The sequence below is a fragment of the Capra hircus genome, chromosome 5, assembly GCF_001704415.2.
Source record: "Capra hircus breed San Clemente chromosome 5, ASM170441v1, whole genome shotgun sequence".
In the NCBI taxonomy this organism is placed as follows: Eukaryota; Metazoa; Chordata; class Mammalia; order Artiodactyla; family Bovidae; genus Capra; species Capra hircus.
The window spans coordinates 5,982,348-6,006,250 of NC_030812.1; the positions used below are offsets into that span (position 1 = coordinate 5,982,348).

General features: G+C 44.5%; 1 protein-coding gene across 2 annotated transcripts in view; it reads left to right on the forward strand.

Annotated features, from left to right (window-relative positions):
• ZDHHC17 (zinc finger DHHC-type containing 17) overlaps positions 1–23,903 on the forward strand; it is a 101,726-nt gene that overhangs the window by 25,769 nt on the left and 52,054 nt on the right. For both annotated transcript variants that reach the window (XM_018047585.1, XM_018047586.1), the window contains exons 2-3: positions 655–758; positions 5,673–5,795. In XM_018047585.1, the coding sequence (XP_017903074.1) occupies positions 655–758; positions 5,673–5,795 (227 nt within the window). The remainder of the gene's footprint in view (positions 1–654; positions 759–5,672; positions 5,796–23,903) is intronic.

The following is a 23,903-nucleotide window of genomic DNA, read 5'->3' on the forward strand; positions in this document are numbered from 1 at the left end:
GCAGGAGGTGCAGGAGACAAGGGTTCAATCCCTGCAACAGAAGGAGCCCCTGGAGGAGGAAATGGCAACCCACTCCAGTATTCTTGCCTGGAAAATCCCATGGACAGAGGAGCCTGATGGCCTACAGTCTGTGGGGTCACAAAGAGTCAGACATGACTAAGTGACTGAGTACTCCCATTTTTCTTTATTCACCTGCTAGATGCTTAACAAGCTCTCAGCATGAAGGAGTATAAGAAAAGGTGATATCTGAGATTAATAAAATAATATCCTGGCTTCCTTTTTTAGGACCTTAGTTTTTATTTGGCAGGTGATGAAAGTTTTGATGTAGAGCTGGAGGTTATGCTGGAATAATAGAAAAATTGGTCAGAGAGAGTGAGAGTTGATTTAATGAAGAAGTAGAGTTCTGTGGAGCTAAAGATAAATTGCAGTGACTAATTTGTCACTAATTTGAAGTCTTACAGCTGTTTATTTTGAGTTTGTGTAAGGGGTATATCTGTTTGAACATGCTTTTTCTCCAAAGAGTATGGACTTCAGCATAAAGTTAATATTTTAAATAATGAACATTCTTCAAACAGCACAGAAGCAATCGTAAAATACTGAAATATTTTCTGTACTTTTCTCATTTCTTCTGTGTAATTTTTTTTTCTTTAACAGGAAATCAAACCTCAGAGCCATTATAACCATGGATATGGTGAACCCCTGGGACGGAAAACTCATATTGACGATTATAGCACATGGGACATAGTTAAGGCGACACAGTAAGTTTTTTGTTGGAGTTGTCTTCTTTGACATCTGTTTTTAAGTCATCAACTGGGTGAGGTCCAGTTGATAAGCCTTTCAAGTAGACTCTTCCAAGGAACCACCATGTAGTTGAAGTAATGACTCCTCATTGGGAATGAGGCTTTGTGAGAACTCCTTTCCTGTTCTGCTCACTGTGATACCAGTACCAGGAATATAACATTTTTCTCAAGGTTGCTGGGAGCAGAGGATGGGACTGTGGTATTTTTTAAAGACTTTTGTTTATTTATTATTTCTAGCCTTGCCGGGTCTTCGTTGCTGGGTGAGGGCTTTCTCTAGTTGTGACAGTGAGGGGTCCTCTCTGGCTGTGGCAGGTGGGGGGTCCTCTCTAGCTGTGACAGTGGGGGTCCTCTCTGGCTGTGACAGTGGGGTCCTCTCTGGCTGTGGCAGGTGGGGGGTCCTCTCTGGCTGTGACAGTGGGGTCCTCTCTGGCTGTGACAGTGGGGGTCCTCTCTGGCTGTGACAGTGGGGGTCCTCTCTGGCTGTGACAGGTGGGGGGTCCTCTCTGGCTGTGACAGTGGGGGGTCCTCTCTGGCTGTGACAGTGGGGGTCCTCTGGCTGTGACAGTGGGGGTCCTCTGGCTGTGACAGTGGGGTCCTCTCTAGCTGAGACAGTGGGGTCCTCTCTGGCTGTGACAGTGGGGTCCTCTCTGGCTGTGGCAGGTGGGGGGTCCTCTCTGGCTGTGACAGTGGGGTCCTCTCTGGCTGTGGCAGGTGGGGGGTCCTCTCTAGCTGTGACAGTGGGGGTCCTCTCTGGCTGTGGCAGGTGGGGGGTCCTCTCTGGCTGTGACAGTGGGGTCCTCTGGCTGTGACAGTGGGGTCCTCTCTGGCTGTGACTGTGGGGTCCTCTGGCTGTGACAGTGGGGTCCTCTCTGGCTGTGACAGTGGGGTCCTCTCTGGCTGTGGCAGGTGGGGGGTCCTCTCTAGCTGTGACAGTGGGGGGTCCTCTCTAGCTGTGACAGTGGGGTCCTCTGGCTGTGACAGTGGGGTCCTCTCTGGCTGTGGCAGGTGGGGGGTCCTCTCTAGCTGTGACAGTGGGGGTCCTCTCTGGCTGTGACAGTGGGGGGTCCTCCCTGGCTGTGACAGTGGGGGGTCCTCTCTAGCTGTGACAGTGGGGGGTCCTCTCTGGCTGTGACAGTGGGGTCCTCTCTGGCTGTGACTGTGGGGTCCTCTCTGGCTGTGACAGTGGGGTCCTCTCTGGCTGTGACAGTGGGGTCCTCTGGCTGTGACAGTGGGGGTCCTCTCTGGCTGTGACAGTGGGGGGTCCTCTCTGGCTGTGGCAGGTGAGGGGTCCTCTCTGGCTGTGGCAGGTGGGGGGTCCTCTCTGGCTGTGGCAGGTGGGGGGTCCTCTCTGGCTGTGACAATGGGGGGTCCTCTCTGGCTGTGACAGTGGGGGTCCTCTGGCTGTGACAGTGGGGTCCTCTCTGGCTGTGACAGTGGGGTCCTCTCTGGCTGTGACAGTGGGGTCCTCTCTGGCTGTGACAGTGGGGTCCTCTCTGGCTGTGGCAGTGGGGGGTCCTCTCTAGCTGTGACAGTGGGGGTCCTCTGGCTGTGACAGTGGGGGGTCCTCTCTGGCTGTGACAGTGGGGTCCTCTCTGGCTGTGACAGTGGGGTCCTCTCTGGCTGTGGCAGTGGGGGGTCCTCTCTGGCTGTGACAGTGGGGGTCCTCTGGCTGTGACAGTGGGGTCCTCTCTGGCTGTGACAGTGGGGTCCTCTCTGGCTGTGACAGTGGGGGTCCTCTGGCTGTGACAGTGGGGTCCTCTCTGGCTGTGACTGTGGGGTCCTCTCTGGCTGTGACAGTGGGGTCCTCTCTGGCTGTGACAGTGAGGGGTCCTCTCTGGCTGTGACAGTGAGGGGTCCTCTCTGGCTGTGACAGTGAGGGGTCCTCTCTGGCTGTGACAGTGGGGGGTCCTCTCTGGCTGTGACAGTGGGGTCCTCTCTGGCTGTGACTGTGGGGTCCTCTCTGGCTGTGACAGTGGGGTCCTCTCTGGCTGTGACAGTGGGGGTCCTCTGGCTGTGACTGTGGGGTCCTCTCTGGCTGTGACAGTGGGGTCCTCTCTGGCTGTGACTGTGGGGTCCTCTCTGGCTGTGACAGTGGGGTCCTCTCTGGCTGTGACAGTGGGGTCCTCTCTGGCTGTGACAGTGAGGGGTCCTCTCTGGCTGTGACAGTGGGGTCCTCTCTGGCTGTGACAGTGGGGTCCTCTCTGACTGTGACAGTGGGGTCCTCTCTGGCTGTGACAATGGGGGGGTCCTCTCTGGCTGTGGCAGGTGGGGGGTCCTCTCTGGCTGTGACAGTGGGGTCCTCTCTGGCTGTGACAGTGGGGGGTCCTCTCTGGCTGTGACAGTGGGGGGTCCTCTGGCTGTGACAGTGGGGTCCTCTCTGGCTGTGACAGTGGGGTCCTCTCTGGCTGTGACAGTGGGGTCCTCTCTGGCTGTGACAGTGGGGGTCCTCTCTGGCTGTGACTGTGGGGTCCTCTCTGGCTGTGACAGTGGGGGTCCTCTCTGGCTGTGACTGTGGGGTCCTCTCTGGCTGTGACAGTGGGGGTCCTCTGGCTGAAGTGCTCCGGCTTCTCATCACTGTGGCGCCTCTTGCAGTGTAGCGCAGGCACTGGAGCCTGCAGGCTTCAGGAGTTGTGGGCCATGGGCGTCATTGCCCTGCAGCACGTGGGATCTTCCCAGACCAGGGATTGAACCCCTGTCCCGTGCATTGGCAGGCTGTTTCTTACCATTGGACCGCCAGAGAAGTGTGGGAGTATGGTATTTTAAAATACCACAAAGTCCTCTGTTCTTCCTGAAAGTCTTCCTGTTTTTCTTGACCAAAGATACTTTCGGTAGCTGAAAGTCTTGTTAACTGTTTTTCTCCTAGATTCTGAAAAATTTGATGTTGTTTAGTTGCTGAGTCGTTTCTGACTCATTTGTGATGCCATAGACGGTAGCCCACCAGGCTCCTCTGTCCACAGGATTTTTCAGGCAAAAATACAGGAGTGGGTTGCCATCTCCTTCTCCAGGGGATCTTCCCGACCCAGGGATTGAACCTGCATCCCCTGCGTTGCAGGTGGGTTCTTTACCAGTGAGAAGAACTGTTTGGAAAAGCCCCAAACGTTGATGGTGCCGGTTTTTTCATTGCTTTCATGGAGAGGCAAGCTCCCTGAGTCCTCAGTCCACTGCCCCCCTGCCTCACACATGCACGCACAGTCAGAAAGCAAGGCACACCCTGCTGGCTCTATTCACCAGGCCAGCTACACTGCTCTGCATTGACTCTCCTTTCCAACCTTGCTGCTGCTAATATATTCCTCCTCTCCTTTGTCATTAACCTCACACTCTAATGCGTGATTTCCACCAGCAAACGTACTCCAGCGTCTCTCCTCTTAAGGAAAAAGCCTCCTTTCTTTATTCCTCAAATACCCTCTAACTGTGTGTGCCGTCTGTGATTTCTGCCTTTTAAAACATTTATTTAAATTTTGAAATGTTTTAATCCTCCAGATAAATATAGAGAAGAATATAACTGTCAGATTAAGCAGATGCTAACATTTTGCTGCAATGCTGCAGGTTGCTCGGCATCCTTTTTTCCTTCTCTCCCCAAGGAAACTTCTCTTGAAATTACTATGAATCATTCTCATGAACATTCGTGTGTGTGTGTGTGTGTGTGTGTGTGTGTGTGTGTGTTCAGTTGCTCAGTCATAGTTCCCTTAACTGGGCACATGTAAACAGTTTTCTGAAAAAGAACAGAGACTGAAGGTGCTCCTGTCATCGCTTGTGAATTGTGGAACTCCTGCTGTTTGCTTAGGTTGACTGACTTTGTACGCGCCCGTGTGTGTGTGTGTGTGTGTGTACATACGCAGCACGGAGCCAGGGTAGGCGAGCATTAAAGCAGTGAAGACTGGTAAATGTTAGTGAAGATCAGTTGCTTTCTCTATTAACTGTGATGTGAATGTAGTTTTAATATTTGCTGCAAATGTTCCATTGTTGTCACCTTTCGCCCAGCCTCACCCTGTGGTACGCCTTCCCCATTTTGGAGGCTATTCTGATGAATATGGTCAAAGCTCATTTCAGTTTGTTTTTGTGTCACATATTTCCAAGGATCCAGTATTTTGTTTTGGATAAAGTTGATGGTTTTTGAGACTCCATGTGGATTCTTGGTGATTTGTTGTATTATTCTTTGATTTTTGCTTATGCATAAACATTTCCATGTTATAGCATTTTGAGAAATATATATGCAGTCACACAGTGACCTAAACAGAAAGAGAGGAGAAGGTTAAGCTCTGTGCATGCATCTTTCTTCTTTATTAAATTAACTTCTTTTCTCAAGCTCTTCTAGTAAACTTTCTCTTATGTCTCATTGACTTATACTCACAAGACCCTTCCCCACCCACCCTACTTCCCACCTCCACACTTTTCTTAAATTTGCCTTTAGGAATACCAAAGCTAAATTTCTAAATAAAGTATCTTACAGGTGTAAGACATCCTTTTTTTTTTGATGTTGTTCTAAATCAATGATAAATTCTTTGTTATTGCTTCTTTATGACAATATTTTAACATAATTGTATGTATTTTTAATAAGCTGCCTTCAGTGTTTTGTGGAATAGTGGTGTTGTTAGTAAAAACAAACAACTGATAGATATTTTTATTTATAGTGTCCTGTTCTCTCCTACTTTATGAGTTATTGCATTCTTAGAGAAGAGAAATTTAAAATTATAAAACGGGTTAGTAAAAGCTGTTGGAATATTGATATTTCTAAAGTAACACTTTATATTGAGAAAGCCTTTTTAGTTTCCAGGTATCAAAATGGAGCATCAGTTTCTTCTAGAAATGTTATTCTCAGCTTTAAATTTCTTGTCAAATAGTGTTAACAATCAAGTTTTCCTTCTTTTTAAGATATGGAATTTATGAACGCTGCCGAGAATTGGTGGAAGCAGGTTATGATGTAAGGCAACCAGACAAAGAAAATGTTACACTCCTTCATTGGGCTGCCATCAATAACAGAATAGATTTAGTCAAGTAAGTATTTCTTTATTTTTAAGTAATTAGTTGTTACTACAAAATTATTGAGAATAATTATAAAATATATAATTTCTAAAATTCATAGCTTTTTAAATGTAGTTTCTGTATACTTTTTTTTTTGAGAAAAAATTGTTTTTAATGTATGTTGAATGTTTATTATGTGATGGATATTTTGCTTAGTGCTTTTCTATGTGTATTTTAGATCTTAATTCTTGAAATAACCTATGTGAAAAATAACAATTTTTACTACTGTCCTAATGATTTGGAAACTGATGCATAAAGAGGTTAAATATACTGCCAAGTGACATTTGGGTGTTAAAGGTTGGCGTCTGTAGCTCACATTCTAAATATGAATTCTATGGAGAAAAGGAATGAGGAGTTACAAAGATAGTAGGTAACAACCTAACTTCATATCAGCATAAATGAAGAATACCTTATATACCCAGTATACATTATTTTTATTACTTATTTTTCTGCTTATTCAGTAATAATAAGTTAGATAAGCGAGAGTCAGAATGATAACAAAGTCTTAGTAAATCTGGCTTAATAGCCTCTGGCAATTTGGGCCTAAGATCTTTAGATAGAGACATGAACCTGAAATGAACTGCTTGCAGATGTGCCTTTCAAGCGCAACATGCCGAGTCTGGAGATAAATAGGATGTTAATATCAAGTAAAAGAATTTGCCCTTAGAGTACTAAAAAAAGGTTAAGCAAGTAGTAATTAAAGCGTTGAACTCCGTGAATCACATTCTTCTGGAGAGCATGTTTCCATCTTATTTGCTCTTTTCCCCCTTCTTAAACCTTTAACTTTTCCTCCGCCTGCATGGGGTCTCTTGATGTCTAAATTCTGTTATTGTTTGTCAGAAAATGTTTTCATTTCATCTTCATTTGTGAAGGATATTTTCAGATGGCATAGAAATTTAGGTTGGCCATTTTTGTTTTATTTTCGTTGTTTACTCATTGAGAGCATCATTCCACTGTTTTCTGGCTTCTGTTACTAGTGATAAATCAGTCTAAGTATTACACTTTTAAAGGCTTTGCTTTTTTTTTCTGACTGCTTTTAAGTTTTTTTTTTCTTTCTGGTTTTCTGCAATTTCGTGATGACATTTCTAAGTGTGGATTTCTTTTATTTACTCTGAGATTGCAAGAAATTCTTGATTCTGTGGATTGATGTTTTCATCGGTTCTGGAAAATCTCAGTCATTATTTCTTCAAACAGGGCTTCCCAGGTGGCACTAGTGGTAAAGAACCCACTTGCAAGTGCAAGAGACACAAAAGACGCGGGTTCGATCCCTGAGTCGGGAAGATTCCCTGGAGGAGGAAATGGCAACCCACTCCAGTATTCTTGCCTGGAGAATTCCATGGACAGAGGAGCCTGGTGGGCTACAGTCCATGGGGTCACGAGGAGTTGGGACATGACTGATGTGACTTAGCATGTATGTGTTTCTTCAGACACTGCTTCTGCCCCGTTCTCTTTTTGTCTCTTCCTGGAACTCCAATTAAACGTATCTCTGGCCTTTTCATCGTATACAGTGTCTCTTAACCTCTCTTCTGTGTGCACCATCCTTTTTTCTCTGCTTCATTCTGGAAACTTCTTCTGACTTAACCTTCCAGTTCTTTTGTACTCTATGTGTTGTCTGCTGTTAAATCTATTCGGTGAGTTTCTAATTTTGTTTTTTAGTTCTAGAATTTTAATTTTCTTTTAGCTTGTATTATTTGATTCTTTTGTTGCTGAAATTTTCCATCTTGTCTTACATACTTAAAAATATAGTTATATATAATCTGTTTGAGAAGACAGCATTGGGAGCCCATGTGGGTCTGTATCTGTTGTATTATTCTTTTGTGTGCCTGTTTTATCTTTGAATGTGTACTAGATATTATGTTTGAAAACTTAGTTGTGGAATAATTTGAGGCCTGGTGGCTCAGTGGATAAAGCATCTGCCTCCAATGTGGGAGACCCAGGTTCGATCCCTGGGTTGGGAAGATCCCCTGGAGAAGGAAATGGCAACCCACTCCAGTACTCTAGCCTGGAAAATCCTATGGACTGAGAAGGCTGGTAGTCTACTATCCATAGGGTCGCAAAGAGTCGGACACAACTGAGCGACTTCACTTCAAGGTGAGAAGATACCATTTGTTTTTATTAAGCCCAACTTTAAGGGTTTAGATTTTCTGGAGCACTTAGGTGGCTGACGACTATGCTAGAGCAAGGTTTAATTCTGGTTCTTAACTACGTCTACAGTTACGCTTTTGGGGTCCCAACCCTTCTTTTGCTTTGTCTGCTGAGGTTGCCTCTGGGTCAAGTCTCCTGCCTCAGCAAATTGTCTCTAGGGCAGATGGTGCCCAAGCAGTTTTCTAACTTTTCCCAGTTTTAACTTTCTCCTGAATCTTAATCTCCTGGTGAAGGTGAATGCTCTTAATCTTAGGTTTTATTTTTAGGAAATATTTCTTACATATTGTTGAGCTTTTTAAAGTTTTCTTTGAGTTGATTCAAATTACCTAGCCTTCTGTAGGCTCTGTATTTTTAAAAAATTACTGTTATTTTAATCACAATCAGTTCAGTTCAGTCGCTCAGTCATGTCCGACTCTTTGTGACCCCATGACTGCAGCACACCAGGCCTCCCTGTCCATCACCAACTTCCAGAGTCCACCCAAACCCATGTGCATTGAGTCGGTGATGCCATCCAACCATCTCATCCTCTGTCGCCCTTTTCTCCTGCCCCCAATCCCTCCCAGCACCAGGGTCTTTTCAAATGAGTCAGCTTTTCCCATCAGGTGGCCCAAGTATTGGAGTTTCAGCTTCAACATCAGCCCTTCCAATGAACACCAGGACTGATCTCCTTTAGGATGGACTGGTTGGATCTCCTTGCAGTCCAAGGGACTCTCAAGAGTCGTCTTCAACATCACAATTCAAAAGCATCAATTCTTCGGCGCCCAGCCTTCTTCACAGTCCAACTCTCACATCCATACATGACCACAGGAAAAACCATAGCCTTGACTAGACGGACCTTAGTCGGCAAAGTAATGTCTCTGCTTTTCAATATGCTATCTAGGTTGGCCATAACTTTTCCTTCCAAGGAGTAAGCGTCTTTTAATTTCATGGCTGCATCACCATCTGCAGGGATTTTGGAGCCCCCCAAAAATAAAGGCTGACACTGTTTCCTCTGTTTCCCCATCTATTTGCCATGAAGTGATGGGACCAGATGCCATGATCTTAGTTAAGCAATTTAAAAAATTAAATAGTTCTTAAAGTCTTACGATGAAAACAGCAGCCCTTCCCTACCCTTTAGTTCTATACCTCAGAGGTAACTATTTTCAGTACTTCAGATGTTTCTTTCATTATTGTATTTTATATTTTTATGTTGTTACTTTTATGTGGAAAGTTATCTTCTTTACAAAGATGATAGCAAATGCTTTTCAGCTTTCTTCATTTAATTTTTGTTTCTTGAAGATTTTCATATCAGTACAACTAGAGCTACATCATTCTCTCTAAAATGCTGCATCATGTTCAATTGTATGGGCTTTATTTAATGGTTTACCTGTTGGTGAACATTTAGATTGATTTTAGTGTTTTTACTATTTCATACAGTGTTATAATTAATACCTTCTACAGGTAGCATTTTGCTTGTGTTTGTATACATCTGTAGAATTCTTATGAGAAGGAAACTTGGGAGGGTGGATTTTAGTAAATACTGCCAACTTTTGTGCTGTCTCTTGGCTTATCAGTTATTTTATTTTGACTTTCCGTTTGGGGATAGCCAGATGTCCTAGAACACCTCACTGCTAATACTTCTTCCTCTATCTGCTGTTACAGTTTTCGTTAAATTACTGTGTAAAGTTTAAACTGTTGTGCATATGTAAATTCTCACTGATAAGCCCAGAAGTGTTCAGTGATTTTTTTTTCTTATAGAATTTTTATTTTTTTCTGAAGTAATAGTTGCTTTTCCCCCCTCATTTGTTTAGCTTTCTGTATATCATAACTGATTGTTCCATACTCTTAAATAGAACTGTAAAAACCATCTGCGTGAACAAACAGTGTCACATAATTTATCGGCTCCTGTTTTGGTGGAGTGGAAAGGATGAGATCATTTCTGAATTTCTCCATCTTTCTGCTCTGGCAAAGGCTGTTTGCTCCTGAGAGCTGCGTGCAGCCGTCGTCTTGAGACGCACCTTTGCATGCATTCTGAGAGATCCCTTTGCTCCATTGTGGGTCTCAGTTTCCTGCATCTCAGGTGCTTCCATCTGTTGGTTTGCTCTCTGCTCTTAGTAGATAACGAAACTTTCTGATAACTTTCTGAGAGAAAGAGAGTCCTCGGGAGGAAAATGTTTTGAAGTTACTATCTCTTATGACCTTAACCCTTATTGGTTGGTTGGCTGAGCATAGACTTCTAGATTGAACTTAATTTTCTCAGAATTTTAAAGCATTACTTGATTATGTTTTTGCTTCAAGTGTTCCAGTTGAGATATGTTTGATCTTATTCTGCTGATCAAAAAGTCACATTTGTCTTGTGTAAAAATAAATAAGGAACTCTACAATGAGAAGTGCAGACAGAAAGTCTTGATATTGCCTGTTGCCTGCCTCGATTGTTCACCACTTACGGACAAGCGAGGTTACAGGATAAAGTCAGTAATTATGGAGTGGGTTAATAATTATAGTGTCTGTGTATATTATATCTTCAGGGGGGTAAAATTAATTTCTTACAATACGTAGTCTAGCAACTTACTTTCCTAAAACAAACATAATTGTGAGTAAATACTGTTTTCAATAGCAAGTAGTATTCATAGCCTCAAGATTTTTACTTTTGAGTCTAGAATTACTATTTCATGGATGCTAGCAGAAGACGCACAATTCTGGTAGAGACAAAGGCCTTTATTATTCATAGTGCAGCAAATAGCATGAGCATCTTATTTACATAGCTCCCTCTTGCTCCCTAGGTTCTATGGGAGCAGCTTGATGTGGTCCAGAGTGATGTAGCACACACAGTGGATATTCATTGTTTTGTTTTGTTTTTAAGCAGTATTTAAGATTTATTTTGCTTTATAACAAGAAAGTATATTTATTTCTTCTTTACTCAGAAAACAGAAATATGAAACATTGACACTAATTCAAAATTGCATCGCTTTCAGATATTCCAGTTTGATCATTGATCATACATTGACTTTGTAGATCATACATAGATGTAATGTTTTCAGTCTGGAAAGTCTAGGCGTGACTACAGGGTCTGTAACAAAACAAATGAAATGCAACTAAATACGAAAAAAAAGACAAACATAAGCCAGCTGTTAGACAGCTTGAGTCAGGATATTAGAAAAATATTCTAATACTTTATTTTTTAAGGTATAAATTGTATTTATTTAAATTTATTTGTTTTTAATTGAAGGATAATCACAATATTGTGTTGGTTTCTGCCACGTATCAGCATGAATCAGCCATAGGTATACGTATGTCCCCTCCCTCTTGAACCTCCATCCCACCTCACACCCGGTCCCGCCCCTCTGGATTGTCACAGAGTACCACATTGAGTTCCCTGAGCCACGCGGCAAATTCCCACTGGCTCTCTATTTCACGTATGGTGGTGAGCTGTCCTCCCCTCCTGGGTCCACAAGTCTGTCCTCTCTGTGTGTCCATTGCTGCCCTGCAGGTAGGTTCATCAGTACAACATTTCTAGATCTGCTATATCGGCATTAATGTGTGATATTTGTTTTTCTCCTTCTGACTGACTTCACGATGTGTAATAGACTCTCAGTTCATCCACCTCATTAGCACTGACTCAAATGTGTTCCTTTTATGGCTGAGTGGTATTCTATTGTATACATGTACCACAGCTGCTTTATCCATTCATCTGTCAGTAGACATCTAGGTTGCTTCCATGTCCTAGTTATTGTAAATAGTGCTGCAGTGAACACTGGGGTACATGTGTCTTTTTCAGTTACGGTTTTCTCAGGGTATATGCCCAGTAATGGGATTGTTGGGTCATATGGTAGTTTTGGAGAAGGCAGTGGCAACCCACTCCAGTACTCTTGCCTGGAGAATTCCATGGAGGGAGGAGCCTGGTAGGCTGCAGTCCATGGGGTCACAAAGAGTCGGATACGACTGAGCAACTTCACTTTCACTTTTCACTTTTCATGGTAGTTTTACTCCTAGTTTTTTTAAAGAAACACCATACTGTCTTCCATAGTGGCTATATCAGTGTACGTTTTCACGGGCAGTGCAGGAAGGTTCCCTTTTCTCCACAGTCCCTCCAGCATTTATTGTTTGCAGATTTTTTGATGGTGGCCATTCTGACTGATAGGTGATACCTCATTATAGTTTTGATTTTCATTTCTCTAATAATGAGCAGTGTTGTGCATCTTTTCACATGTTTATTAGCCATTTGTATTTCTTCTTTGGAGAAATGTCTGTTTAGGTCTTTTCCCCACTGTTTGATTGGAATGTTTGCTTTTCTGGTATTGAGTTGCATGAGCTGCTTGTGTATTTTGGAAATTAATCCTTTGTCAGTTGTTTCAGTTGCTATTATTTTTTCCCATTCTGAGGGTTTTTTTTTTTCATCTTGTTTATACTTTCCTTTGCTGTGCAAAAGCTTTTAAGTTTAATTAGATTATAGTTGTTTATTTTTGTTCTTATTTCCATTACTCTAGGAGGTGGGTCATAGAGGCACTTGCTTTGATTTATGTCATCGCGTGTTCTGCCTATGTTTTCCTCTGAGAGTTTTATAGTTTCTGGTCTTACATTTAGGTCTTTAATCCATTTTGAGTTTATCTGTGTGTGTGCTGTTAGGAAGTGCTCTGATTTCATTCTTTTACACGTAGCTGTCCAGTTTTCCCATTGCTACTCACTGAAGATAGTTTTCTCCATTGTATATTCTCGCCTCCTTTGTCAAAGATAAGGTGGCTGTAGTTGCATAGATTATCTCTGGGCTTTCTATTTTGTTGCATTGGTCTATATTTCTGTTTTTGTGCCAGTACCATACTGTCTTGATGACTAGCTTTGTAGTGTAGTCTGCACTCAGAACAGTTGATTCCTCCAGCTCCGTTCTTCTTTTACAAGATTGCTTTGGCTATTTGGGGTCTTTTGTGTTTCCATACGAACTGTGAAATTTTTTGTTCTAGTTCTGTGAAAAATGCCGTTCGTAATTTGATAGGGATCTCATTGAATCTGTAGATTGCTTTTGGTAGTCTAATCATTTTCACAGTATTGATTCTTTCAACCCAGGAACATGGACTATCTCTCCATCTGTTTATGTTGTCTTTGATTTCTTTCATCAGGTAGGTTTATTCTTGGGTTGTTGTTGTTGTTGTTGTTGCAGTGGTAAATGGGATTGATTCCTTGATCTCTCTGATTTTTAGTCGTCAATGTATAGGGATGCTAGTGATTTCTGTGTATTGATTTTGTATCATGTGACTTTCCTAGAGCATATTAGCTCTTATCAGTTTTCTGATAGCATCTTTAGGGTTTTCTGTGTAGAGTATCATATCATCTGCAAACGGTGAGAGTTTTACTTCTTTTCCAATCTGGATTCCTTTTATTTCTTTTCTTTTCTGATGGCCGTGGCTAGGACTTCCAAAACTATGTTGAATAATAGTGGCAAGAGTGGGCACCCCTTTTGTTCCTTATCTTAGATGAAATGCTTTCAGTTTTTTACCATTGAAAATGTTTGCTGTGGGTTTATCATTTATGGCCTTTATTATGTTGAGGTAGGTTCCCTCTATGGCCATTTTTTTTAGAGAAAGTTTTTATCATGAATGGGCACTGAATTTTGTCAAAAGCTTTTTCTGCATCTATTGAGATTATCACATGGTTTTTGTCCTTCAGTTTATTGATATGGTGTATCACATTGATTGACTTGTGTATATTGAATCCTTGCATCCCTTGGATAAACCCAGCGTGGTCAAGGTATATGATCTTTTTAATGTGTCGATGGATTCTGTTTGCTAAAATTTCACTGAGGATTTTTGCATTTGTGTTCATCAGTGGTATTGGTCTGTAATTTTCTTTGTTTGTCATATCTTTATCTGTTTTGGTGTCAGGGTGATGGTGGCCTTGTAGAATAAGTTTGGAAGTGTTCCTGCCTCTGCGGTTTTTCCGAAGAGCTTGTGAAGCATAGGCATTAGGTCTTCTCTAAATGTTTGATAGAATTTGCCTTTGAAAGCATCTGGCCCTAGGCTTTTGGTTTTTTTTGGAGATTTTTTTACCACAGTTTTGATTATGGTTTCCTTGTGATTAGCTTGTTCATAGTCTCAATTTCTTGCTGGTTCAGTCTTGGGAGATTGAGCTTTGCTAAGAATCTGTGCATTTCTTCTAGGTTGTCCATTTTATTGGCATATAGTTGCTCTTACGATCTTTCGAATTTCTGCATTGTCTGTTGTAACCTCTCCGTTTTCATCGCTAATTTTGTTGATTTGATTCTTCTCCCTTTTATTCTTGATGAGTATGGCTAATGGTTTGTCAGTTTTGTTTATCTTCTCAAAGAACCAGCTTTCAGTTTTTTTGGTTTTACTACTGTTTCCTTCACTCCTTTTTCATTTATTTCTGCTCTGCTCTTTGTGGTTTCTTTCCCTCTGCTAACTTCACGGATTGTTGCTCTTCCTTTTCTAGTTGTTTTAGCTGTAAAGTGAGGTTGTCTATTTGGTATTTTTGTTTCCTGCGGTGGGATTGTGTTGCTATAAACGTCCCTCTTAGAACTGTTCTTGCTGCATCCCATAGGTTTTGAGTTGTGTTTTCGTTGTCATTTGTTTCTAGGAATTTTTTGATTGCCCTTTTTGTTTCTTCAGTAATCTGGTGGTTATTTAGAAACATATTGTTTAACCTCCATGTGTTTGTATTTTTTAAAGTTTTTTTTCCTGTAATTGATAACTAGTCACATAGCATTGTGGTCAGAGAAGATGCTTGGTACAATTTCAGTTGTCTTAAATTTACTTAGGCTTGACTTGTGACCCAGGATGTGGTTTATCCTAGAGAAGTTCCATGTGCGCTTGAGAAGAAAGTGGTATTTGTCTACATTTGGATGGAATGTCCTGAAGATATCAGTAAGGTCTCTCTGGTCTGGTGTGTCCTTTGAGACTTGTGTTTCCTCATTCACTTGCTGCTTTGACGATCTGTCCATTGGTGTGAGTGGGTGTGAACGTCTCCAGCTGTCACTGGCGTACTGTCAGTCTCCCCTTTCACGTCTGTTAGTGCTTGCCTCGTGGATTGAGGTGCCCCAGTGTTGGGTGCGTAGATATTCACAGTTGCTATGTCTTCCTCTTGGATTGATCCCTTGGTCGTTAAGTAGGGTCCTTCGTTGTCTCTTGTTATGCTCTTTATTTGTCTATTTTGTCGGATATGAGGGTTGCTGCTCCAGCTGTCTTTTGATTTCCACTTGCATGGAATATCTTTTTCCATCCTCTTACTTTCAGCCTGTGTGTATCTCCAGCTCTGAAGTGGGTCTCTTATAAGCAGCTCATATGTGGGTCTTGTTTTTGTGTCCATTCATCCAGTCTGTGTCTTTTGGTTGGAGCGTTTAATCCATTTACATTCAAAGTTGATATGTAGTCCCTTTGGACAGTTTCTTGTTTCCGATTTGTTTTTGTAGGTCTTTTCCTTCTCTTGTGTTTCCTGCCTACAGAAGTTCCTTTAACATTTGCTGTAAAGCTGGTTTGGTGGTGCTAGATCCTCAGCTCTTGCTTTTGTGTAAAGCCTTTGACTTCTCCATCAGTTTTGAATGAGATGCTTGCCAGGTAGAGTAATCTTGGTTGTAGATTTTTTTCCCTTGCAGTACTGGAAGTACATCCTGCCATTCCCTTGACCTGCAGGGTTTCTGCAAAGATCAGCTGTTAATTGTGTGAAAATTATTAACAGCCTTCTTTGTGTGTTACTTTGTATATTTCCTTTGTGTGTTACTTTTCCCTTGCTGCTTCTAGATCTCTCTCTTTGTGTTTAATCTTTGTTGGATTGATTAGTATGTGTCTTGGCGCGTTTCTCCTTGGGTTATCCTGTTTTGGGAGGACTCTGCTTCTTGGATTGGATCGACGGTTTTCTTTTCCACGGTAGGGAGGTTTTTAACTGTAATCTCTCCAGTTTTCTCGGATCCTTTCTTTTTCCCTTCTTCTTCTGGGACCCCTATAATTTGAATGTTGGTGTGTTTGATATTATCACAGAGGTTTCTGAGACTGTCTTCAATTCTTTTCATTCTTTTTTCTTTATTCTGCTCTTCAGTAGTTATTCCCAATATTCTGCCTTCCCACTCATTTGTCTGTTCTTCTGCCTGTTACCCTGCCATTGATTCCTTTTATAGTGTTTTTATTTGCATTAATTGTGTCTCTTTCTGTTTATTCTTTATTTTCTCTAGGTCTTTGTTAATGTGTTAATTGATTCTTGGATTTTCTCCATTCTGTTTTCTAAGTTTTGGTCCATCTTGGCTATCGTTACTCTGAATTCTTTTTCAGGTAGTTTGCCTGTTTCCTCTTCGTTTGTTTGGAATTACAAGTTTTTAACTTGTTGCTTCGCTTGTGCAGTATTTCCCTTTTTATTTTTTCTAACCTACTGTGTTTGGGGTCTCCTTCTCTCAGGCCCTAGGGCCGTATCCCTCCTTCTTTTTGGTTTCTGCCCACGGTGGGTTAGGTTGGTCCAGTTGTTTGCGTAGGCTACAGGTTGGGAGGACTTGTCTCTGCGTTCTGGTTGGAGGAGGTGAGCTTTTTTCCCTCCGATGAGCAGGGCTGTGTGAGGTGGTATGTTTTAGGGTGTCTGTGGGAAGTCTGTCTGCCGATGGTTGAGTTTGTGTTTTTGTCTTGTTTGTTGTTTGGGTGAGGTGTCCTGTGGCGGGGGCTGCCAGACCTTGGGTACAGGTAGAGACCTTTGTGGGAGGTCTCACAAATTAACACTCTTGCAGCTAGGAGCTCTCTGGCAGCCTAGGGACTTGGACTCAGAGGTCCCATTCCAGAGGCTCAGGCCTGATCTCTGCTTGGGGAACCAAGATTCCACGATCTGTTTGTTATGGCATGAAAGGGGATTAAAACAAAAGACAAAACAAGAAACAAAGGAAAAACCCCAGACAAATGGGAAATACAGAATCAGACAAATAAAAGCAAAGACAAAGGAACATTCACAGACACACACATAAAATTAAAACAGCCCAAGGAAAAGGAGGTAGAAGAGAGTAGCCCAGTGACCAAAGGAAGTAAAACATGACATTGACCAGTTACAAACAAAACTAAAAACAAGACCAAAGCAGAGTGCCAACAGGGGAATAAAGCAGTGAAAACAAAGCAGACTAACAGACATGGTGAAATAGAGAAAGGACGGCAAGAAGAAACCCGCAGAACCAGGAAAGGCCAGTGAGTAGGTTCAGCTCAGTTCAGTTGCTCAGTCGTGTCTGACTCTTTGCGACCCCACAAACTGCAGCATGCCAGGCTTCCCTGTCCATCACCATCTCCCAGAGTCCACCCAAACCCATGTCCATTGAGTCAGTGATGCCATCCAACCATCTTATTCTCTGTCGTCCCCTTCTCCTCCTGCCCTCAATCATTCCCAGCATCAGGGTCTTTTCAAATGAGTTAGTTCTTCCCATCAGGGGGCCAACGTATTGGAGCTTCAGCATCAGTCCTTCCAGTGAATATTCAGGACTGATTTCGTTTAGGATGCACTGATTGGATCTCCTTGTTGTCCAGGGGACCCTCAAGAGTCTTCTCCAGCATCACAGTTCAGAAGCATCAGTTCTTCAGCACTCAGCCATCTTTATAGTCCAGCTCTCACATCCATACATGACTACTGGAAAAACCATAGCTTTGACTAGACGGACATTTGTTGGCAAAATAATATCTCTGCTTTATAATATGCTATCTAGTTTGGTCATAACTTTTCTTCCAGGGAGCAACCGTCTTTTAATTTCATGGCTGCAGTCACCATTTGCAGTGATTTTTGGAGCCCCCTAAAATAACATTTGTCACTGTTTCCCTTGTTTCCCCATCTGTTTGCCATGAAGTGATGGGACCAGATGCCGTGATCTTAGTTTTCTGAATGTTGAGTTTTAAGCCAACTTTTTCACTCTCCTCTTTCACTTTCATCAAGAGGCTCTTTAGTTCTTTGCTTTCTGCCATAAGGGTGTTGTCATCTGCATATCTGAGGTTATTGATATTTCTCCCGGCAGTCTTGATTCATGCTTGTGCTTCATCCAGCCCAGAGTTTCTCATGATGTACTCTGCATAGAAGTTAAATGAGCAAGGTGACAATGTACAGCCTTGATGTATTCCTTTCCCGATTTGGGACCACTCTGTTCTTCCATGTCCTGTTCTAACTGTTGCTTCCTGACCTGCATAGAGATTTCTCGGGAGGCAGGTCAAGTGGTCTGGTATTCCCATCTCTTGAAGAATTTTCCACACTTTTGTGGTGATCCACACAGTCAGAGGCTTTGGTGTAGTCAATAAAGCAAAAGTAGATGTTTTTCTGGAACTCTCTTGCTTTTCTGATGGTCCAGCGGATATTGGCAATTTGCTCCCTGGTTCCTCTGCCTTTTCTAAATCCAGCTTGAACATCTGAAAGTTCACAGCTCAAATACTGTTGAAGCCTGGCTTGGAGAATTTTGAGCATTACTCTGCTAGTGTGTGAGATGAGTGCAATTGTGCGGTAGTTTGAGCATTCTTTGGCATTGCCTTTCTTTGGGATTGGAATGAAAACTGACTTTTTCCAGTCCTGTGGCCACTGCTGAGTTTTCCAAATTTGCTGGCATATTGAGTGCAGCACTTTCACAGCAGCATCTTTCAGGATTTGAAATAGCTCAACTGGAATTCCATCACCTCCACTAGCTTTGTTCACAGTGATGTTTCCTAAGGCCCACATGACTTTGCATTCCAGGATGTCTGGCTCTAGGTGTATGATCACACCATTGTGATTATCTGGGTTGTGAAGTTCTTTTTTGTATAGTTCTTCAGTGTATTCTTGCCACTGCTACTTAATATCTTCTGCTTCTGTTAGGTCCATACCATTTCTGTCCTTTATTGAGCCCGTCTTTGCATGAAATGTTCCCTTGGTATCTCTAAATTTTCTTAAGGAGATCTGTAGTCTTTCCCATTCTGTTGTTTTCCTCTATTTCTTTGCATTGATCACTGAGGAGGGCTTTCTTATCTCTCCTTGCTATTCTTTGGAACTCTGCATTCAAATGGGTTATTTCTTTCCTTTTCTCCTTTGCCTTCCACTTCTCTTCTCTTCACAGCTATTTGTAAGGCCTTCTCAGGCAACCATTTTGCCTTTTTGCATTTCTTTTTCTTGGGGATGGTCTTGATCACTGCCTCCTGTATAGTGTCACGAACCTCCATCCACAGTTCATCAGGCCGTCTGTCTGTCAGGTCTAGGGCCTGGGATCTGCCTCCGTCCACAGTTCATCAGGCCGTCTGTCTGTCAGGTGTAGGCCCTGGGATCTACCTCCGTCCACAGTTCATCAGGCCGTCTGTCTGTCAGGTCTAGGGTCTGGGATCTGCCTCCGTCCACAGTTCATCAGGCCGTCTGTCTGTCAGGTCTAGGGTCTGGGATCCGCCTCCGTCCACAGTTCATCAGGCCGTCTGTCGGTCAGGTCTAGGGCCTGGGATCTGCCTCCGTCCACAGTTCATCAGGCCGTCTGTCTGTCAGGTGTAGGCCCTGGGATCTACCTCCGTCCACAGTTCATCAGGCCGTCTGTCTGTCAGGTCTAGGGTCTGGGATCTGCCTCCGTCCACAGTTCATCAGGCCGTCTGTCTGTCAGGTCTAGGGTCTGGGATCCGCCTCCGTCCACAGTTCATCAGGCCGTCTGTCGGTCAGGTCTAGGGCCTGGGATCTGCCTCCGTCCACAGTTCATCAGGCCGTCTGTCTGTCAGGTGTAGGCCCTGGGATCTACCTCCGTCCACAGTTCATCAGGCCGTCTGTCTGTCAGGTCTAGGGTCTGGGATCTGCCTCCGTCCACAGTTCATCAGGCTGTCTGTCTGTCAGATGTAGGCCCTGGGATCCACCTCCGTCCACAGTTCATCAGGCCATCTGTCTGTCAGGTCTAGGCCCTGGAATCTACTTCTCACTTCCAGTGTGTCATCGTGAGGGATTTGATTTAGGTCATAGCTGAATGGTCTAGTGGTTTTCCCTGTTCTCTTCAATTACATCTGAATTTGGCAATAAGTTCATGATCCGAGCCACAGTAGAGGTAGAAGCGTATAAAGGAAATAAAAGTATGATTAAAATAAAAAAGTTCTCGAAAGCTTAAATAGATAAAGTAAGAAATCAACAGTCATAGCAACAGAGGAAAAAAATCCAGAACCAACTTCAGAATGATAGTGTTTTTTCTCGCACCTCAGCTGTCAGCGTTCTTTCACTTGCCGTAAGTCACAGTCCATATCTCCCTCGGTAGGTTGCTTTCCGAAACTAGGCTGGTCGCTGTACCTGCTGTGGGGACAGCTCAGACCCTCATTTGGCCCTGCTCCTGCGTTTTCTTGCCTCCAGTGTCCACAGCTGCCAGAGCTAGGTGGTTTTCTTTTGGGGGAGCTCTCATTATCCTTTTACATGTTCCATAGATACAGAGTCTGCCTTGTTGGTCGTATGGATTTAACCTCAGCTTGTACAGCTGGTAGAAATGTTTTTGTTACTCTTCCTCGGCTACACTGCCTCTGGAGTTCAGCTGTGCCTTTAGCCCACCTCTGCGTGTGGGTCAACCACAGGCGTTTGCTCCTGAGACTGCTCTTTGGGACTTGGGTCTGCCTCAGAGAGGACCGGTGTGGAGGTGGTGCAGCTGCTTGGATTGCAGTGCCAGGCATGCGGTGGAGCTGGCGGCCATGGGCACAGGATTTATGGCACTGTTAGGGATTTTTCTAGCCTCTGGCAGCTCTGCTCCTGTGAGGATTGAGTGTGGAGCTGGTGCAGCTGCTTGGATTGTGGGAACCCTGGCAGTGCCAAGTGGCCAGCCAGCTTCCTCTGTCCATGGAATTCCCCAGGCAAGGATACTGGAGTGGGTTGCCATGCCCTTCTCTAGGGGATCTTCCCAGCCCAGAGACTGAACCCAGGTCTCCTGCACTGTGGGCAGATTCTTTACCATCTGAGTCACCAGGAAGGCCCTATTAATCTTTTTTTGTAGCTTCTGGCAGCTGTTGTTCAAAGAGTTTCACTGGCTCATCCTTTTCTGTTTCTTGACACAGCTGGCACTCAAAAGATGCCGCCCCCCCCCCCCCAAGCTGGGGTCCTTCTCTGTTGCTTGGCATAGCTGGTGCTCAAAAGACCCCCTCAGCTGGGATCCTTTTGTTTGCTCTGCAGATCAGGCACTCAGAGATCCACCCTCTCTGGGGTCTTTCACCATTGGTCAGCCGCCAGCACAGGTGTGTAGGAAAAGAGAGGCTGCAGTTTTGGCCCACACCCTGCGCATGACTCAGCGGTATTGCCTTGCCTCCACGGCTGCCCGGTTTTCCTCCAAAGGTATTACCCGCTGTGATCTCCCTTATGCCCCCTCCGGCTGTCCAAGTGCAGTCAGCAGCAGACCTCACCCTAGGACTGCTCTGCAGTCCGCACACTCCAGTCTCAGCTGGCACCCGTTCCAGGAGACTTGCATGCTTCTCTGGGGTGTGTAGGGCTGCGGCAAGGATTGTCTGTGTGGCCCTTACTCCATTCGCTGTCACAGGCCAGCTGCTGCACTCTTCCGTCAGCCTCACATGCCCCCCTTCTGTCTGAAACAGTTGGTCTGATGTGGGGGTCTGCCCCCTGCTTCAGTTCCCCAACCCTTGGATGGAGGTCCAGTCCTGCTCACTCTCTCCTTTTCCCCTTCCTTCCTTCATCTGACTGGATTCTGTGTGAAAGGAATCTCTCTGTTCCTTTCCAGCGGGCAGGGACTCCTGTCCACTCTCAGCTGGTGTTCTGTGAGAGCTGGTGCGTCTGAAGATGTTTTCCTGGTGCACCTGTGGAGAGAGATGCACGCCCCTGTGCACCTACTCCTCCACCATCTTCTCTCTCGTCCCCCTTTCTCCCCTAGTGTTTTATTTTTAATTGAGAGACTAACACAGAAAGCATGGCTTTGTCAGCAACAGTGTGAGTACCAAGAATTTAGTTGCTCCCTTTTGGAAACAGTTTCAAATGCAAATATAAGTTTGTTCAAATATTTGCAGCAGATAAGGGACTTGTGTCTGGAACACACAGAATTTTCACAACTCATGGATAAGCGGCAGCCCCATTTAAAAATGGGCCAATGATTTTGAAGGTATTTCTCAAAAGAAAATTTACAAAAGGTCAGTAAACTAATGAAAAGTTACTCAGCATCATTAGTTACCAAGGAAATGTAAAACTAAAACCATGGTGGGTACCACTTCACACCCGCCAGGATGAGTATAATAAAGAAGATGGACAGTAAGCCTCAGCAGGAATGTGGAAAAATGGGAATCTCAAACATGGCTGATGAGAATGTAAAGGGGGCAGTCAGTTTGGGAAAAAAGAACTTTAGAGCAATTATTTTACTTTACATGTATGCAGGGGAGCTGAAAAGCGATGTTCACACAAAGTTCTTAAGCAAATGTTCATAACAGTGTTCTCCATAATAGCCAAAAAGTAGAAGCACCGCAAATGTTCGTCAGCGAATGGCGGATAAACAGAACGTGTGGTCTGTCCACATGGTGGAGTATTATTCATCTGAGTAAAGCACTGACATGTGCTGCAATGTGGATAGACCTTGAGAGCGTGCTCAGTGAAATAAGCCGAACACAAAAGGCCATTGGTGCACGATTCTGTTACAAAAATCCAGAATAAGCAAATTAAAGAACTGAACGTGGACTGCTGACTGCCAGGGGCTGGGCATGGGGAGGAGGGTAGAGAGAGATGCTCACGGGTTTCTTTCAAGATGATGGGAATTTTCTGGAACTGAACAGAGCTGATGGTTAAGTACTAAACATCAGTGAGCGGACTGTGGAAATAAAAGATGAACTGCTCCTCCCGTTAGTCACCGGCTTCTTCATTCATCAGGATCGCAAAGAACATCTGGATCCACACTGAGCAAGTCAGGAGTCAGTGGGCTGTGCTGTAGGGTCACGTCTCAGACCCCCTGTGGGAGCAGGTCCTGGCAGGTAGGGCACCTGGGGACACAGCAGGTGAAGCGACTTAGGTGCCATCTCCATGTGATTCAGTGTGAGAACAGTAGGTTTCCTCCTCAAACTCTCAGGGCACCAAACTGGCACCACATTGTACAATTTCTCTCATTCTAACTCTGAGAGGTAGTGAAGGACAGGGAAGCCTGGTGCACTGAAGTCTGTGGCATGGCCAAGACTGAGATCCAAAGTAGTGACTGAGTGAAGATCAACAGTCTCTTAACTCGAGAATCAATCTGAAGCAGCTACAAAAGTGACCTTCTAGAAGTGAGTCAGATTTCCCACGCACTGGCTGAAACAAGCCAGATGACTCTGGTTTGGATGGAAGGTGATATGTGGTAACGTTCTGTAGAACCTTCCTCTCTCTGTCTGTAAAGCTCACCTGAGATGGCTGTGACAGTGAGGCGGGAGAACAGGGAGAGCCCGCTCCTCACCAGACTCCTGAGCGTATCAGTAATCAGCTGTACGGGAAGTACAAGGAAGTAAAGTTGGCTGTTCTTGTGAATCGTTCAAAGAAGTGCTTGGGTATGAAGCTCCGCAGCGTGCGCTGGCAGAGGGCCCTGTTGCCCGGGACCGCTGCAGGATGTAGGCCTCCGTGCCTGGCCCACGTGAACAGTCCAGCTGTCTACCCAGTCCCCCTCCACCACAGCATCTATGCACGAGTGTCCGCACCAGGCTGCAGGCCGTGGCTTCTCGGCTGCGCCCACTTGATCAGCGCCCCCAAGCCTGGCTAGGCGCCCCGGTGGCTGCGGGCCCCACCTGCTCACGGTCCAGGAGCGCCGGGCGGTGCCTGCGGGGGAGACCGCTCGGCAGCCAGGGCGTGCGCACCAGAGTTGGAGTTGTGGGGCTGCTGGCTGGGTGTGCTGGCCCGTGGATCCTGCCGCTGCTCGGCTTGCCACGCAGTCTCTGGTCTGCTCCGCTCCCTCCTCTTGTCACTGCTTTGAGAGTATGTAGAAAATCCCATGGACAGAGGAGCCTGGTGGGCTGCAGTCCATGGGGTCGCTAAGAGTCGGGCACGACGGAGCGACTTCACTTTCACTTTTCACTTTCATGCACT